The sequence below is a fragment of the Anabrus simplex genome, chromosome 1, assembly GCF_040414725.1.
Source record: "Anabrus simplex isolate iqAnaSimp1 chromosome 1, ASM4041472v1, whole genome shotgun sequence".
Classification (NCBI taxonomy): Eukaryota; Metazoa; Arthropoda; class Insecta; order Orthoptera; family Tettigoniidae; genus Anabrus; species Anabrus simplex.
The window spans coordinates 418837854-418851383 of NC_090265.1; the positions used below are offsets into that span (position 1 = coordinate 418837854).

Here is a 13530-nt window from a genome sequence, read left to right on the forward strand (position 1 = left end):
GATAGCAGCTCTAAAAAGAAAATGAGGGCAATTCCTGAATAACCCACCCATCATTCTGCATGACAATGCAAGGCCACATGCAGCAGGAGCTGCGACTGAGTTGTTTAATCACTGGGGCTGGGAAGTGGTTTACCACCCCTCTTATTCTCCAAATCTCAGCCCTTGCGACTATGATCTCATCCCTAAAATGAAAGCACCACTTCAAGGGGTCTGCTTCCGCTCAGTGGATGACATTCTCCAGGCTACGGACCACTCCGCCTGTGACCTCCAGAAATCAAGCGCTCTCAGTGGCGCCCAATGGCTTCCACATCCCTGGGAGCAAGTGCTACACAACAGTGGTGATTACTTTGAAGGCCTGTAAAATGGCTAATGTTTTAAGTATGCTAAGTATCTAAATAAAAAATAGTTGCCACTATTAGAAAATCAACCCATGTATATTGCCAAAAATAGTGTCATATAGGCAAGCCTGTTATTTTCACTAAATACATATCTTCAAGTTATTGTCCAGCTCCATGGCTAAATGGTTAGTGTGCTGGCCATTGGTCACAGGGGTCCTGGGTCAATTCCTGGCAGGGTCGGGAATTTTAACCAAATTGGTTAATTTCCCTAGCATGGGGACTGGGTGTATGTGTAGTCTTCATCATGACACACAGGTCGCCCCTGGGAGTCAAATCGAAAGACCTGCATCTGGCAAGCCGAGCTTGTCCTCGGACACTACCGGCACTAAAAGACATACGCCATTTCATTTCATTTTTTTTCAATTTATTAGGCAGAAAACACTAGAGGCACTAGTCACTGTTTATTACAAGTTTTATCTTTCCTATCGTTAAACAGAACTCACATAAAAGTCAAACATTTAAACCTGCCATATCTCTAAACTGAGATTTTGAACATTTTAATGCATCTTGTTGGGAGAAATCAAAGCGTGAATTCTATACAATGTTTATTTGCTATGGACAATAACAACTGGAGATATACCTTCAATTTGGGTAACTTCAGCCACATTTTAAGGTTTAGTATAAATTACCTAATGAAAATAACTGTGAAACAGATGAAGTGCTTTTCATGTGAACAAATTGAGAGAAATTCTTTGCACACCATTAGCTGGTTTAATGATAAATAAATTGTCACCAAAATTTATCCAGATTTTGGGTACCTAGCTTCAGCCTACATTCAGTATGGAAGACAAAGTTACTCTTGTACACAGGCTACTTAGACCACTTTTCCTTTATTATCCCTGCCTCAGTTTCTTCAATGGCTGATTCAAAAACCTGGGTAATTCTATGTTTGAGATACCCCAGACTGATACCCAACAACTTCCAGTGAAGCTCAACTTGTAGGAGTCCAGCCAGATGTAGCAAATATTTTAGATTCAGGAGGTCAAATTGACTGTATTGCTATTGACCTATCCAAGGCTTTTGATAGGGTATATCATGGGAGATTACTGACAAAAATGAGGGCTATTGGACTAGACAAAATAATGGTTGAATGGGCAGCTACATTTCTAGGAAATAGAACTCAGAGAATTAGAGTACCGGTAGGTGAAGCATTATCTGATCATGTAATGATTAAGAGGTGGGGGGTGCAGGGCAGTTTTATTGGACTTTTATGTTTTCTTACACATATAAATGATATGAGTAAATAACTAGAATCACAGATAGGAATATTTGCAGATGATGATGATATACTGTATAGAATAGTAAATGAGTTGCAGGATTGTGAGCAACTGCAGAGAGACTGGTACAATGTTGTGAGATGGACAGCAGACAATGGTATGAACATACGAGGGCCATCCAGAAAGTAGTACTCATTAGCGCCGCATTAAGTGCTGACGACTTGGGTAGTCGCTGGGCAAGGTCAGACCACGTCAGTGGCTTGTCTGCCTGCTCTGTGCGACATTGCGTGACGTTAGCATTGCCTGTGTTGTGTCTGTGATCGTTTAAAATGTTTAAATAAATTGAGAACCCCACCAGTTGTGAAGTGAGGGCCGTGATTAAATTTCTTAATGCACGAAACGTTCGACCTTGTGATATTCATCACCAAATAATGGAGGTGTATGGAGACAATGTGATGGACGAGTCGTCTGATCGGCGCTGGTGTCGCACCTTCAACCTGGGGAGGGGAATACACATGACGAGGAGCGTTCAGGGAGACCATCTGTCATTACAGGCCAACTGCTAAGCGCAGTAGACGAATGCGTGAGGAACGATCAGCGTGTCACAATTGATGAACTCTGTGAACATTTCCCTAATGTGTCTCGAACAATTGTTCATGAAATTGTCAAAGACCATCTGCATTATTAAAAAATCAGTACAAGGTGGATCCCTCGCATGTTTACAGAGGAGCACAAAACCAAGCATATGGCTGCAGCCCTGACATTTCTGGGACGTTATTCCGATGAAGGAGACTCTTTCCTGACTCGCATCATTACTGGGGACGAACATGGGTTTGTTATGCATCACCTGAGAGTAGACGACAGCCAATGGAGAGGCATCATGCTCATTCACCAACCAAACCAAAAAAATTCAAGACAGTTCTGTCCACCAGGAAACTCATGGCAAATGCGTATTGTGAAACATTCAAGAAATTACGGCGGGCAATACAAAATCGACGGCGAGGTCTATTGTCTACAGGCGTCATTCTCCTTCATGACAATGCCAGGCCTCATGCAGCTGCGATAACACAACAATTTTGCAGCAATTCAAGTGAGAAACCTTCGACCATCCTCCGTATAGCCCGGACTTGGCCCCTTCGGATTTACATCTCTTTACGAAGCTTTAAGATTTTCTGGCGTGAAAAGGATTTGACAGCGATGATGAGCTTAAACGATCCATGACTACGTATCTCAATACGCTGGTGGCGGATGACTATGATGCTGGAATACAAAAACTCGTCACATGTTATGACAAATGCCTAAATTTGCTTGGAGATTATGTGGAGAAGTAGTGTAAAGTATGCTCTTTCCAATAAAAATGTGTATATTTGTTAATCTTTGCTCCTGTGTCTTTATTGTGCGAACGGGTACCACTTTCTGGATGACCTTCATAAATTGGATGAGAAGTCAAGTTGTAAGTTTCACCAAGCGGGAAAAGTCCTCTCATTTTTAATTATTGTGTTGATGGGGTGATAGTACCTCATGGTTAACACCATAAGTACCTAGGTGTTAATACAAGGAATGATCTTCAATAGGGTAATCATATTAACGAGGTTGTTAAGAAAGGTTACAGGTCTCTTCACATGGTTAAGAGAATATTAGGGGACATAGTAAGGGCATAAAGGAGAGGACATATAAGTCTCTGATAAGACCGAAGGTAGAGTATGATTCCAGTGTATGCTTATCATCAATCGATTAAGAAATAATGATCAGGATAGGAAAAACAGAGTGTGCATAAATTTACTCGTATGTGTTTAGTAATAATGTAAATTTGTGAAAAGTAGTGCCCTTCCAACAGTCTCCCTCAGCAGCTGCTACTGCCCATTTAATGTTATGGTTTAATGCCCTTTATTTATTTTTTCACACATTTTGGAGACATCAAGGTGCCAGAAGTTTGTCTCACAGGAGTTCTATTACATACCAGTAAATGTAGTAGTACCTACCAGCTTGGAGTCACTTCTACTACTCACTAGAGACGGGAGTTACATATCGTAACCTGATGCTGTATTCTATTCCATCACTGTAAGCTGTTCCAGAAATATTATATTCCACCGGAGACCCTAATACAAAAGTAACTGCCTGAGCAAAACCAAGGGAAGGGTAGGAGTTTCTGATTGGTTAATGGATATTAGGAAGCATGGCAGCTCACTTTAAGGGTACACTCCTGCGCAGGCATGGGCGATAATTTTGTAACAGTTTAGAAGCAGTACTGGTTAATGTAGTTCTTATTAATGTACATTATACTCGTATCAGGTCCTGAAAGGCCATCGTAAGTGCCATCACATGTAACTTCATCATCAATTACAACCTGCAAGGTAGTGCAGCAACAGCTGTTAGTACGAAGGAAAAAGAGTGATATACAGAATAAGACGCTGGACAAGCCACTTACACAGTCGTTTACCACATATTCCCAACCTTCTTCCTATGGCGGAAGATGAAGAGTTTGAAGACTTTTATACTGGATTTCCAGAGCGAGTTGGCTACACAGTTTGCATCACATAGCTGTTAGCTTGTATTTGGGAGATGGTGGTTTCTAACCCCACTGTCGGCAGCCCTAAAGGTGGTTTTTGGTGATTTTCCATGTACACACCAAGCAAATGTTGGGACTGTTCCTCAGTTGAGGGCACGGTCGCTTCCGTCCTAGTCCTCCTATCCTATCCCATCATCACCATAAGATCAGTCAGTGTTAATCTAACGTAAAAAGACCAAAAAAAAGTTCTGGATTAAACTCTGCTTATGTCTTGCCTGATAGGACTGTTTCCTCATCTTTTATTCTGACAACATCTGAAGCGTAGAGCCTATGATTATGACACTCGGACATTAATATACTTCATAATGTGGGGTCCAAGTGTCTTTTTAACAACAGATCTTTGGACATGTAGGAATACACAGTGCTACCTAGTAATCACGGCAATTTTTACAAATGAAGGTTTTGAAGTATTAGTTCTCAAAGTGTACATGGGTCATTGCAAACATTTTCTAGGAATAGTCAAGAATGTGAATAACGAGCTGGCGAAAAGGAGAGTGGGAGAAAAGAATGCAAGATAAAGATGTAATATTGCTATTTATAAGTGCTTACTAAGGTGCGATTAGGGGCTGTAAGAGGCAGCAAGTATAGTGGATGTTCCTCCCAAAAGTTGACCTGCAACTTGTATTATGTTACTTTTATGTCGTAATAACCATTAGCTGGTTTAATGATAAATAAATTGTCACCAAAATTACCACACTCTAACAGATACACAGGAACATGATACTGGGTAGTAATCATTTGTCCCATCCCTACTACTCACACCACTCAGCTCAGCATTTGAAAGAAACAAGTTATAGAATTTAATATAGAGATGTCTTATATTGCAGCTGCTCCTCGTCGGTGTTATGATAACTCAACGGGTGAATCTCATGCTGTAGGAGAACAGTGGACTCCACCAGATGTGTGTATTAGGCTATCATGTGATGAAGAAGGACATGAGCTGCTCATTGCAGGGATAGGGTGAGTATAGATGTCCTTGTCAGGTGGTTTGGAGGAGATGACAAGTTTATCATGGATCCTTTGAAGAAAGGAGAGTGGCAAGTCAGTTACCTTCAAATTTTTTGTTGGTCAACCTCTGAAAGAGAAGACTGACTAGTATAGTTCTTAACCCTCTTAGTCCATGCTCTGATACTGAGAATATGCCAAGAATGCCAGGCTGATTAGCAGCACTTTGCTACATAATACACCACATAATTTACAGTTTTGAATATTTTGACTTTGAACTTGCAGGAAATGTTGAGGATGGTATGTACTTACTACTGACAATAATTATAAAACTCTTAAGTTTCAAAATATTAGTTTTAAAAATATTTTCTGAACAATTTGAAACACATGAAATTCAGAAATCTAATGTGTGTAAATAAATGAAAAATTAGCCACATAGTGATAAAATCAGAAACTACATTCTTTATGCTATGGAAAAGAAATGTTCATAATCATGCTAAATGCAGATAGTAAGGCGCACTGTTCAAATGACAATATAGCATTGCTGCCACTTTACAAACAAGTACTAAACAATGATATATCGCTGTCTGGTATTCTAAAGGTTAAATAGTGAATCAATTCATTCCATGTGTTTCCTTTACTCACTATGGACAGTTACAGAGTTATCAATGAAATCTCAACAAAGCTCAAAGCATAAGAATGGTGAAGGGTCTAAAGCAACATGTACAAAATATTACATTTTGCAACCGACCATATCCCTTGAACAAAGCCAAAATATTGGAGAGTGCACATCTAAAAATTGTGACAGAACCATCCTCTAGGGTTGCTGCAGTACCCGTTATTTTATTCTTTGTCAGCTACTGGGTCAACCTGGTTGTCTTGTGCTACCATCTGGAGTAGTGAGGTGCACTAAGCAAGTCTGTGTTTATATAAACAAAGATTGTGAGAAAGCCCAAGAAATGTATTGTCAAAGGTTTCATTTATTATTATTTACATGAGTGTGCATGTTACTCAGGTGTATATTAATTAGCAAGTCTTGAAAATTTATTTTTTAAATTCTGTTTCATCTGTTTTTTTTTTGTTTTGTTCAACTGAATTTCCATTCTGTACTGTCTTTGATCCATGTTTGTTGTTTATATAGAAAGGAAAGCCCAAAGAAAGAGTGGAAAGCATGATATTTTGCAATGAAATTGGTTCATATTATGTTATTTCTGTTAACACCTTATGCACAATCTTTACCATTGAAACAATATCAGAGTGATGTAAGCCAAATAAGCCAATAGCCATATATTGTAAGCACTCCTTGCATAAAAATATCACTTTTGGGTACCAAAACATGTACCATATTGTAAATAGTCTATTTGATAGTGATGGGCTAGCGACGGAATCGAGTAGAATCGAGTAATGTGCTCTCAGAATCGGTATACTCGACTCCAGACTCGAGTCCAAGCATACTAGTGTCGCTATCTGTGGACATGCCTTAGGACTATAATCTATTGTACTGGATTGCACGGCATCCAGGGCCACCCACAGAATATTTTTGTGATGTGGATTGCAATATGTTTGCTGCTGATGATTGATTTTATTGAGTCATCGGTCATCAATAATTTGATTGTTACGATAATTATTATCATCAAAGGCAAAATATTTATGACTTGCTAACAAACCGTCAACTTGAAAGATAGACACGTAGGACCGAAGATGAGCGTGGGATGGGGACAATTTCCACACTGTGGTGGGGACCTTTTCTAATGTCGATAACGGCAGCATTCTATTTTTATTGTTGTTGTTATTATTATTATTATTATTATTATTATTATTATTATTATTATTATTATTATTATTATTATTATTATTATTATTATTATTATTATTATTATTATTATTATTATTATTATTGTGCAGCCTGGAAGTAGCCACCAGGGATTTGATGATAGCTATGAAATATTATTACCGCGATGTCCTTGTAGGAAAACGTGTAATAATATTGTGCGAAATAATGACAATATCACTGCCAGAGAATTTATTGCAAAGATACATGTGTAGGACGTTCAGAAACATATTATGTGCTGTAGTATCACTTATTGTTATTGTCCAACTCGTTGGCTGAATGGTCAGAGTACTGGCCTTCGGATCAGAGGGTCCCGGGTTCGATTCCCGGCCGGTTCGGGGATTTTAATCGCTTCTGATTAATTCTCCTGGCTCGGGGACTGGGTATTTGTGTCCGTCCCAACACTCTCCTCTTCATATTCACACAACACACTACACTACAAATCACCACAGAAACACGCAGTTCGCGGCTGTGAGCTTGCATCTGGGAGATAGTGGGTTCGAATCCCACTGTCGGCAGCCCTGAAGATGGCTTTCTGTGAGTTCCCATTTTCACACCAGGCAAATGCCGGGGCTGTACCTTAATTAAGGCCACAGCCGCTTCCTTCCCCTTCCTAGGTCTCTCCTATCCCATCGCCGCCGTAAGACCCATCTGTATCGGTGCAAAAAAAAAAAAATACTGCTTACATCCCGCTGCTATTCTTCGACCTTCGCTCAACTTCTGAAGACTACACTCGGTTTTGTTCCTTTGCACAGTCATGTGTTGCAATGATAAACGTCAAAACGGAGGGTGTATTTTGTTCATTGCGTTCATTGTTTAGCTAGAACTAGAACAGAATGACGTTCTATCTGATGATTTGCTTCGTGTACATACATCACATTCTGGACGCCTAATCTTAATACCCTACATTATATCTGCCGAAAATATGATGTAAGTATAAACTATTCACCTATCCCCTCGGACGATTGTAGGCATACCGTGACAGTGAAAAAAATGAAATGGCGTATGGCTTTTAGTGCAGGGTGATCCCAAGACGGGTTTGGCTCGCCGGGTGCAGGTCTTTTGATTTGACTCCCGTAGGCGACCTGCGCGTCGTGATGAGGATGAAATGATGATGAAGCTACACATACACCCAGCCCCGTGCCAGGGAAATTAACCAATGATGGTTAAAATTCCCGACCCTGCCGAGAATCGAACCCGGGCCCCTGTGACCAAAGGCCAACACTCTAACAATTTAGCCTTGGAGCCGGACACCGTGACAGTGATTTTAAATAATAATAATAATAATAATAATAATAATAATAATAATAATAATAATAATAATAATAATAATAATAATAATAATGTTATGAGTTTTACGTCCAACTACGTACATTTTTATGGTTTTCGGAGATACCGAGGTGAAGGGATTTAGTCACCCAAGAGTTCTTTCATGTGGAAGCAATTCTACCGACACGAGGCTGACGTAGGCTATATGAGCACCTTCAAATACCACCGGACTAAACCAATATCGAACCTGCCAAGTTGGGCTGAAGGCCAGATAAGCTATGCTATCATTATTAGAATATAGGGCATATTCAGTGGAGTGGGTGAGAGACGCCGTGAACGGATATTTTCATAATTTAATATGCATATATAGTTGTAGTATTATCTTTCGCAAGCCATCATAAAATTCAGATTATTTATTTATCGCAATTCCATAAAACCTCGCCGACCACTTGTACATATGCTTCATTCATTCAAGAGCGGGCGAGAGAGCGAACGTGTGACGTCATGCTGTCATCGAGTCTTTGCAAGCGAAACGAGCCCGAGCCTGGACTCGAAAGAGTCGAGTACCGCGATTCCAGGCATCACTCGCGCACATCACTACTATTTGTTTGCTGACTGTATAAATATTACAGGTACCCATTTCTTCAGTTCCCAATCATTCCATCAGGAGCTATGGGCAGCTGCAAAACTTAAAAATATACATACTGCCCTGAAACCATTATTGTTCAAAGCTGAATGTTTCACTGAGATTCTCTTCAGCAGCTCTGTAATTCTCCCTTCTTGCAGATTTACAGGATATCTTTTATCTTAAGAATTATTTTAATTATTGGTGTGTGAAATGTCGCAAAGATACTCCTTATTACTTAGAAGGCAGTGTAGGTTTATAAAATGTTATTCCACTGAAACTCAACGAGAAGGATTACAAGAAGATACATTACCGTATATATTTTTGATTTAGGGGGTCAAATGGAAATACAACTCAGAGAATTAGAGCAGGTATATATAAATGATATGAGTAATGAACTGAAATTTAAAATAAGGTTTTTTGAAGACATTATACTGTAGAGAGTGATAAATTAAAAGATTGTGAGTTAGGTACTTCAAAAAAGATCTCAACAATGTTGTGAGATGGACAGCAGGCAATGGTATGATGATAAACGGGGTGAAAAGTCAGGTTGTAAGTTTCACAAAGAGGAAAAGTCCTCTCATTTTTAATTACTGTGTTGATGGGGTGAAAGTTCCTCATGGGGATCACTTCAAGTATATAGGTGTTAATACAAGGAAATATCATCATTGGAGTAATCATATAAACGGGATTATAAATAAAATTTACAGATCAACGCTATTTAGGAGTTGTAATAAGGATGTAAAAGAGAGGGCATTTAAGTCTCTGGTAGGACCACAATTAGAGTATGGTTCCAGTGTATGGGACCCTCACCAGGATTACTAAAAAAAAAAAAAAAAAGAAGAAAAGAAAAGAGCAGCTCGATTTGTTTTGGGTGATTTCCATCAAAAGGGTAGTGTTACCAAAATGTTGCAAAGGTTGGGCTAAGAAGACTTGGAAGACAGGTGATCTGCTCATCTGAGCAGTCTGTTCTGAGCTGTCAGTGGAGAGATGACGTGGAACGACATTAGTAGATGAATACGGTTTTTTTTTAAGTTGGAAAGATCAGAATATGAAGATAAAGTTGGAATTTAAAGGACAAATTGGGGCAAATATTATTTATAGGAGGAGGAATTAGAGATTGAAATAATTTACAATGGAAAATGTGTGATAAATTTCCAAATTCTTTGAAATTATTTAAGAAAAGATTAGGGAATCTGCCACCAGGGCGACTGCCCTAAATGCAGATCAGTGGTGACAGAGATTGACAAGGGAATGATCCTCCTTGTCATGTTGAAATCCTACCCTAATTTCCTTTTCACTTTCAGCATACATGCTCTGAAAGTGGCTGAAAAGAAGTGATCAAAACAACATGTGCAACTGCTTGTAGCCCTAGAACAAGGGTAAAATATCTGAAGAATGTGCACCTACAAATTGTAGCAGAGCCACCCTCTAGAGATGCAGCAATACCCATTATATTATTCTTGGCTGTTTGGTGTGGCAACTGAATCATGGATAACGCTTGAGTCTAGCAGTGGAGGTAGTGTGAGGGACAGTCCTCACCTGTTGTAACAAGATGTTACATATGTATTGATCATCAGCTGTCCTGGTCTGCTGCAATTCATTCTGTTTGCCCTTAATCCATTATAAACCTTCATATTTTATGACAGTCTTTACTGTTTAAATCAATCAATCAATCCGATCCGATCCGATCCGATCCGATCCGATCCGATCCGATCCGATCCGATCCGATCCGATCCGATCCGATCCGATCCGATCCGATCCCATCCAATCTGATCCGATCTGATCCAATCCAATCCAATCCAATCCAATCCAATCCAATCCAATCCAATCCAATCCAATCCAATCCAATCCAATCCAATCCAATCCAATCCAATCCAATCCAATCCATCTGCATTTAGAGCTGTTGTTCAGATGGCAGATTCACTATCAGTTATTTACTCATTTATTAAATGATTTCAAAGAAGTTGGAAATCTATTGAAATTATTCCTTGGTAAATTATTCAAATCTCTAAGTCCTCTTCCTATAAATGAACATTTGTCCCAGTTTGTCCTCTTTAATTCCAGCTTTATTTTCATACTAGCAAATGTACCCGTGCTTCGCTACGGTATTCTACATTGTATACGGATATCAACGTAAATACTGTGCGTGCAGTAAACGAGATTGTTTTAAAATTGCACGTCTTAGCCTTATCCGAGAAATAGCATGGGGAGGTCCCCGTACATTGTTTCCAATGTAAAATGAGGGTCGCGGAGTTGTGATGATAACGGCAGGCTCATTTGCCAACTGCCATTCACAATCGAGTTGGCAAGTTTACATTATAATTGCAGGCCCCATTGCCTACTGCGCGGTCTCGATCAATTTGGAAAGTTTTAGTTACAATGGCAGACCCATTTCCTACTTTCAGACAGATTACAATTGAGGAGTTTTTATTATAATAGCAGGCAACTTCCCTACTACCAGTCAAAATTGAGTTGTGCAGTTATCATTATAATGACAGGCCCTTTTTACTGCTGCCAGCCAGCTTACTGCCAGTCACACCAAGTTGGTGAGTTTCCATGAAAATAGCAGGCCACTATGCCTAATGCTAGTCAAATTTTAGATTGGAACATTTGTTTATAATGGCGGGCACCCTGGCCTAGAGCCAAACACAGTAGGGTAGGGGACTTTCGAACAAAACTGCATGTTCCCTTGCCTTCTGCAAGACAAATCGAGAAGTGAATTATTCATTAAAATGGTAGGCCCTCCTTACTAATGCCAGTTACACAGGAGTTGGAGAAGGGCCCCATTCCTACTGCCAGCAGTCAAAGTCGGTGTAGGGAGTACTGATTACAATAGCAGACACACCCTTTCACGATCGCTACAAATCGACATCAATGAATATACACAGATGGACATACGAAAGTATATGCATGTTTACAATATTGCAGACCATCTATAGATTAACTGTTGCTAAACAGTACGTCATATTGACAAAGGATTGTACCGTAAGGCGCAGTATTTAGCGATCTAAATGGCTGGTCCTATGATATTTTCTCGCATCTCATCTATTCATGGGTCAGATTGAGTCAAAAACGTTGAATAGATTGAGATTTGTGTAAGATTATCTTACATTGCATTACTTTTCGGATAATTATGTGACATAGCATTTGGCTCACATATGGGTACTGGGTGGGTCAATGTTCGTGTAGAGTTTGATCATACTATTTTTACTGTAAGTGACTTAAAGTATGAATTATATAGGTAAAGAGTCCAAATTTACTTAAAATCAAGAAATAGAGACGAATCTAAAGTATAAGCGATACAGATACGACAAAAATTCATAAGACCAAGGTTGAAGATCACTCGTAATTCAACGAAGATTGTGCCATCTGTTATGTGATAGGACTTCTCGTTTATCCCACAAAATACCTCGAACGAAGGTCTGCACCATCATTAAAATTGCTTCCATATTTCGATATTCTTCGGGGATAAAAAATGAAAAAATTAAAGATCTGTGTTTTTTGTTTGTTACAGGCTGAAACGTATAATTTTGCCAAATTTCAATTTTCTTGCTTGTCTGGCAGATTATGCTGCAATCTGAATTTTGGGTGAGGGGGTAAAAATTATGACTTTCAGGAAATTAAACCAAAAAATATGCAGACGATCATTATTACCCCTCAAACGGGTATCTGTACGAAAATTTCACCAAAATAGTCAATGCACAGGCACACACAGTCGTTACGATTTTATTTTTATAGATAGATAAGGGATCTGCTCCACGTACAACAAATTTTGGCTACGTCCGCTGAACTTAACCTGCAAAACCAACCGTTCATGATATCTCACTTATTAATCCTCCTGTCGAAAAATTACATGAGAACAAAAGTTTTAGAAATGGGTTTCCATTAAGGATTGTAGATTTCGATTAATTTCGGATGTGCATATTTTGAGGAAGTACAAAATCATGGTTCCGGTTTCAGATAAACCCCCAGTAAATTTAGGTATTCAGAAATAATATTGGCCCTAAAACCTACACAAGCATAGGTGGATTCTAAATATCAAGTTTGGTAGAAATATATTCAGTAGTTTTCAAGTTATAAAAACTCATACAATCAAACTGACAAACAGACACCAAAGTTAAGAAATATGCAGATGGTCATTATTACAACTGAAACGGATAACTGTACGGAAATTCCGCCAAAATAGCCAATGTATAGACAGACGGTCGTTGCGATTATATTTATATAGATGACAGATAAGCATGGGCACGTTTGAAAGTGCAAACCTTAATTTCGAGATGTACTGCTCCTAAACGGTACATCATACCAACAAACGGTTTGCACCCTCAGACGTCCCTTTTATGGCTCTACATGTTTGGTGTTAAAACATTTTCTCGTATCTCACATATATATGGGTTCGATTGAGTTACCATATTTGAATGGGGTGAAATTTGGGTACATTTTCATCATTTTACATTATTTTTCACATACTTATGTGAAAGCTAGAATCATGAAATTGGGTTCGCATATAGCCATTGGTCGTGTCAATGTGCATGCCAAATTCGATGTCAACCTTTCCTATAAGTGTGTCAAACTAAGTAATACACGTGTAAAAAGCACAAAATTTACAAACCATCGAAATATATAGCCAAATCTACCCTATAAGGGAGCGAGAGAGAGAGAGAGAGAGAACA

At 39.1% G+C, this 13530-nt stretch overlaps 1 protein-coding gene across 2 annotated transcripts in view; it reads left to right on the forward strand.

Moving 5' to 3' along the window:
* The window catches only part of LOC136856887 (U-scoloptoxin(16)-Cw1a), a 79387-nt gene that overhangs the window by 53050 nt on the left and 12807 nt on the right, over positions 1 to 13530 (forward strand). For both annotated transcript variants that reach the window (XM_067135108.2, XM_067135109.2), the window contains one exon: positions 5012 to 5144. In XM_067135108.2, coding sequence (XP_066991209.1) covers positions 5012 to 5144 — 133 coding nt within the window. The remainder of the gene's footprint in view (positions 1 to 5011; positions 5145 to 13530) is intronic.